This window comes from Rhamphochromis longiceps, linkage group LG6 (genome assembly GCF_057381845.1).
Source record: "Rhamphochromis longiceps isolate RC_006_pf linkage group LG6, R_longiceps_female_GT1.1, whole genome shotgun sequence".
Classification (NCBI taxonomy): Eukaryota; Metazoa; Chordata; class Actinopteri; order Cichliformes; family Cichlidae; genus Rhamphochromis; species Rhamphochromis longiceps.
The window spans coordinates 29007786-29013691 of record NC_140562.1 but is presented as its reverse complement, the minus strand read 5'-3'; the positions used below and the strand labels follow the sequence as shown (position 1 = coordinate 29013691).

Here is a 5906-nt window from a genome sequence, read left to right as displayed (position 1 = left end):
ATGTGCTCTCTGGCAAACTTCAGACGGGCCTGGACATGCACTGGCTTCAGCAGCGGAACACGTCTGGCACTGCGGGATTTGATTCCCTGCCGTTGTAGTGTGTTACTGATGGTGACCTTTGTTACTTTGGTCCCAGCTCTCTGCAGGTCATTCACCAGGTCCCCCCGTGTGGTTCTGGGATCTTTGCTCACCGTTCTCATGATCATTTTGACCCCACGGGATGAGATCTTGCGTGGAGCCCCAGATCGAGGGAGATTATCAGTGGTCTTGTATGTCTTCCATTTTCTGATGATTGCTCCCACAGTTGATTTTTTCACACCAAGCTGCTTGCCTATTGTAGATTCACTCTTCCCAGTCTGGTGCAGGTCTACAATACTTTTCCTGGTGTCCTTCGACAGCTCTTTGGTCTTGGCCATGGCGGAGTTTGGAGTCTGACTGTTTGAGGCTGTGGACAGGTGTCTTTTATACAGATGATGAGTTCAAACAGGTGCCATTCATACAGGTAACGAGTGGGGGACAGAAAAGCTTCTTACAGAAGACGTTACAGGTCTGTGAGAGCAAGAGACTTTCCTTGTTTGAGGTGACCAAATACTTATTTTCCACCCTAATTTACGAATAAATTCTTTACAAATCCTACCATGTGAATTCATGGATTTTTTTTTCACATTCTGTCTCTCACAGTTGAAGTGTACCTCTGGTGCAAATTACTGACCTCTGTCATCATTTTAGGTGGGGGAACTTGCACAATCGGTGGCTGACTAAATACTTTTTTGCCCCACTGTATGTGGACGCCAGGTCCTAGGAGGTTAATGTAAGTTTAGTTTATAGCAACAATGAAAGAGTACAACAAATAACCCAGAGCCTTTGTTAGAGCCCTTTTCATAGACTGTATATAAAAGATGGACGCAGGCACTGCAAATCACCAGCTTATTAAGCCCCTATAAAGTTGTTTTGAGGGTTCAAATATAGAGACTGAACCTTTCTTCCTTTTTTTTGCACTAGGCTTTAAACATGCTTCAGTTTTTAGTAGTTTGAAGTGGTTTTAAAAATTTTTTTAGAAACTCCTCATTTGTATTCTCTCATAGAAAAGCACCTGTAACATCACTAGAGATGGGTATTGATAAGATTTTAACGATTCCGATTCCATTTTCGATTCTGTTTAACGATTCGATTCCTTATCGATTCTCTTATCAATTCTTTTTTTTTTAAAAAGGAGAACACTAAAGTCGATTAGCTTAGAACTGTGTTTTATATCTTCTCTTTGAACAAGATAGAAATTTAGGAGTAACATGGCCTTACAAACCCAACAGTGAGATCTTAAGAGATCCAGCCTTCGGCTCTTCAATGGGGTGTCACAGGGTCCCCAGGAAAAAAATGTATATGTAAAATAATAAAATAAATATTCTCCTGTAGCAATAACAAAGTTTAACATAAATTATTCTGTAGCAATTACACAAAAATATCCAGTAATGTCCCTGCCTACAATTAAACACATTCACTTACCAAAGTGAAATCGGGGGCATCTGCTGTGGCAAATGGGTGCAAGCCTTTGACCACAAACTTAGACACTGCTGGGTGACATTCGTCTATCCTGGCCTGAAAGGAGACGCTACCGGTAGACTGCAGCGAGAACTGCCAGCATCTGAGCCAGCCAGACTCTGTCTCTCTCATCATGGTTATCTAAATGCAACGCACAGTAATAGCAGGTTTTGTAATAAGGTAAATCGCGCTAACATAATATGCAATGCTAATTGATTAGTTACCTGCAGTATTAACGGGAGAGGACGTGGAAACGCTACCGCTGCTGCTGGGTTGAGCTTCGCTAGTCCGGAGCGGATCAAAAACACGACATTCGTTGAAAGCAATCGCGTGTTTTTTGAGCAAATGCTTTTGCATATTCGTAGTGTTTCCTCCCTTTGATGAAATCTCTACTTTGCAAGTATTGCACGTTGCCCTGTTGTCATCCTTTCTCATAAAGTGTAACCAAACTTTTGAGCGTTTGTGCCGCTCAGGCGCCGTGTTTCCTACTGGGTAAAAGACGCTACTCAACGTGATGACGTCATTCGGGGCGACTGGAATCGATAAGGGAATCGTTTTTAAAAGTGGCAAACGATTCCAAGGAATTGAAACAGTGGGAACCGGTTCTCAACAAGAACCGGTTTTCGATACCCATCCCTAAACATCACAACACATAATAAGGCTAAAAGTATGTCGTAATTGGACTGATCAAAGTGGTAAATGACACGAAAGCTGTAAAATTATTTGAAAATGTGAAATAATTTCGAGACTGACGAGAGGCAGTTCCAGTCATAACAGTACATACTGCTGTTTATTAGGTGGTTTTGTTCATAGAAAACATAACACAGTTGCAAAGTGTTTGTGTTTGTTGAAAAAAAGTAAGAGTAAAGTGCTCGTTCATCGTGTGCACAGGTTTGAATTGTATAGTGTGGTTCTGGATTTCATCTGTGCTTTGTTAGCGCTAAAGAATATACAGTGATGAACTTCGAAAGAAAAGAGAGAGAGAAGATGTGAAATGCAGCAGAATTCAGGCAAGAAGACAGAAGATGAAAATGCAGAAGTAATTTATTTTTACACAAAGAAAGCAAGTGTGTTAAAGTTTGAAGCATTTGCGTCATGCTTAATTTTTTTTTAATCCTGTAGCTATCTGCATATGATGTCAACTCATTATAAAGTTAAAATAAAACTATATCATATTTACAAAAACAAAAATGAATGGAAATCAATAACAGAAAGCTTAGTTGCGCCTAAAACACAGGTCACACAGAAACAGACAAGTAAGCAATTGAACGTTCAGGGTAACTCATGATTGAAGACAATTACCTCGTCACCGTGTTTAAAAGCAGGTGAGCTGTGCGGTTCGACAGATGTTGATGTTACACTGAAAGTGTGCATTATCTGAAACCATGTGAACTAAAAGCTGTGTGTATTTTCGCAAGACGTGTGTGCTTTATTGCGTTCACCGTCTTTTATTTTTTACAAGAGTTCAATACTTTGGTTGGGTGCACGCAAAGAGAGGAAATAAATGGAAGAGCAGTCATTACCAGTGATTAAACTCCTGACTCTCTGCTGATGTATAAAGGTAGAGCAGGCTGTAGTCTGTCAAGGCTGATCTGATTTTCTGTGTCCAGAACACATAACATCTCCACTCTCTGCTCTTCCACAAATGTCTCCTTGAAACCTAAATCGCCCAGCTGCTCCTTTGGATCTTTCTCATCCTCATCATCCCCACAGCACAAAGCTACCTCATTCTCGTAGCAGAAAGCACTGGGAGAGTGTGAGCCCAGTAGGCGATGACTCGCCCTCGGAGCAAACGGTGAGGGGGACTGAGAGCAGCTCGAGCTGGAGGATGAGGAGTGCCCCCTGTGACCCATCATCTGGTTCAGTTCCCTGGCACTGCAAATAGGTGTAGATGGCACTTCATAGGTCTTATGGAAGCGGGAATAGTCCACATGGTAGCGATCACCCTTCTCAAACACCACAGGCTCAAAGCGGTGACCCCAAAGGATCTCCTTAGCCAAGTAGGAGCTGCGAGCCTGAGTGGTCATAGCTGTCGCCTCCACCATGCCCTCCAGGATGACCACAATCTCAAAGTCCTCCTTCTGCAAGTCATTGCGGTTCAGGTTATACAGAGGACTGTTCTTGTTGATCTCGTGGACCACCACCAGCGGCGACACCAGAAACAGCCGATCCAGTCCGTCATCATAGCCGACATCGATGTCCGTTTGCTCCAAGGGGAGGTATTCGCCCTCTGTAGTCACATAGGGCTTTATGAGCTGAGCACGGACGTGGGCCTCTACAATGTGGCTTTTGCGCATGTTCCCCAGCCGCCACATGAGGCACAGCTTCCCGTCTCGCAGAGCGATGACAGCATGATGCGAGAACAGCAAGGTCTGCGCCCGCTTTTTGGGCCGCACCATCTTTGCCATGATGGTCCCTATCATGAAGGAGTCAATAATGCAGCCCACAATGGACTGCACCACAACGGTCACCACTGCAAACGGACACTCTTCGGTGACACACCGGAAACCGTATCCAATGGTGGTCTGGGTCTCTATGGAGAAGAGGAATGCCCCAATGAAACCCTGGATGTGGAGAATACATGGCTGCCACTCAGTTTTTCCTTCCTCTGCGCTACTTCGAGCATCTCCGTCCTTATCAGGGATGCGAATGTCAAAGTCTCCATGAGCGTATGCCACTCCCCAGAAGATCAGGCCAAACAGCAGCCAAGACAGAAGGAAGGTGGTGGTGAAGATGAGCAGGAGGTAGCGCCAGCGTATGTCCACACAAGTGGTGAAGATGTCAGCCAGGTATCGTCGTGGTTTATCCTCCATGTTGTTGAAAACCACGTTGCACTGGCCGTTTTTCTTCACAAAGCGACTGCGCACACGCCCGATGCCCAGATCCAGGCCCAGGCGGCATGAAGGTGAAGCTCGGCAGCTGTTGTGGACAATCGGATCATTTGTCACCCTCAGAGACAGAGCCCCTCTTCCGTCATCGCTTCCGGGACACTCTCCTCCTCCCCCTCCTCCTTCCTCACCTCGCATGCAGGTCCCGGATAGCGTTTGCTGGCTCAGAGGACTGTGTCCATTGTGGAGGCCCAGGCTGGAGATCTTCAGGGCATCTTCATCTGTGGAAACGATGCTGTATCTGGAAGAAAAATGAAGGAAAAAAAAGAAAAAAAAATGAGTCTAAATAAATTCTTAATTAGTAGTTTATGGAGCCTAAAATGAAAACTGCTGTTTTAGATTTTATCATCCACCTGTATCAACAGTATGAATGGTTGCATCAAGCTAACTTTGACTGATAATGACTGATTACATTTGTTTGAACAAATATGAATAAACCCACATAACACAGACAGGAATTAAAAAACTCTCTCATGTGTCCAGAAAACTAGTATAAAAGCAGATATAAATACAGGCTGTATCAACTTTAATCTATATTCTGCAGCCGTACTAATCCTTGCATCATTAAGCCTGTAATTCAATTTTTTAAAACTTGGAGTAAAGCTGTGCATCTGTTTCAATCTAACGCTTTGATTTTGTGGTTTACTTTTAATATATCTGTGTTTAAAAGGCTACTAATGAATGGACATACTTTGCCAAATTGAAAGGAAGAAATGTTCTAAAAGCTGCATCCACTGACATAGTTTCAGTCCCATTACCTCTTACCTGTTGACCCGCACCGCTCCCATGGCACCGGTGATCATCAGGCTGTATCTGCGGGGGCAGTAATGTAGGTTGGGGCGGGTCGTTCCAACCATTAACGTACTGTTGCTGAACAGGGAGGCAGTATGAGCTCAGGTGTGACTTGCGTTTGTTATCAGCACTGTGCTCTCTTGGTGCATTTTCTGTGAATGTAGAGGACAAAGAGGAGCCGTGCTGAAGTTTTTTAGAATATGAGAATACATCAAAATTTGAGCACAGATCACAGCATATAAAACGCAACAACTTATGGAGGGGAAACTGAACATAGCTCATTCCTGGGAATTCCTAGGAATATGATAGCCCCCGAGGGTCCAGGAATTAACCATCTTCAGTTTCCCCTCCATCATTTCCATCGTTATATATAGATATATAAAAGGCACTGATGTACAACACCTACACATCATACAACACATCAATAAATCCATAATTAATGATCCAATGATATTATTCACACGATTATGATTCCCACTGCCCCTTCCCATGTCATTCCATCACATTATAAAAAATTCTGTCAGCAGTAAAATGGACAGTCCTGTCTTCTTCAGTAACATTCATGAACATTATTGCCAGCTCTAATGCAGCTTATTCAGTTGTTTTACTGTAAACCTTCTGCACCATTCCTCTGGCAAATCTAGAGGATTGCTGCATTACATTTTAATGCACCAATTTAAATTCCTG

General features: G+C 43.5%; 1 protein-coding gene across 1 annotated transcript; it reads right to left on the bottom strand.

The window, feature by feature from the left end:
- Window positions 1-2345: 2345 nt before the first annotated feature.
- Window positions 2346-5367, bottom strand: LOC146668219 (ATP-sensitive inward rectifier potassium channel 12-like). The gene is made up of 2 exons (XM_085410108.1): window positions 5193-5367; window positions 2346-4668 (listed from the first exon to the last, which is right to left on the bottom strand). The coding sequence occupies exons 1-2, from the start codon at window positions 5282-5284 to the stop codon at window positions 3069-3071; spliced, it is 1692 nt and encodes a 563-aa protein (XP_085266234.1). The 5' UTR covers window positions 5285-5367; the 3' UTR covers window positions 2346-3068.
- Window positions 5368-5906: the final 539 nt, after the last annotated feature.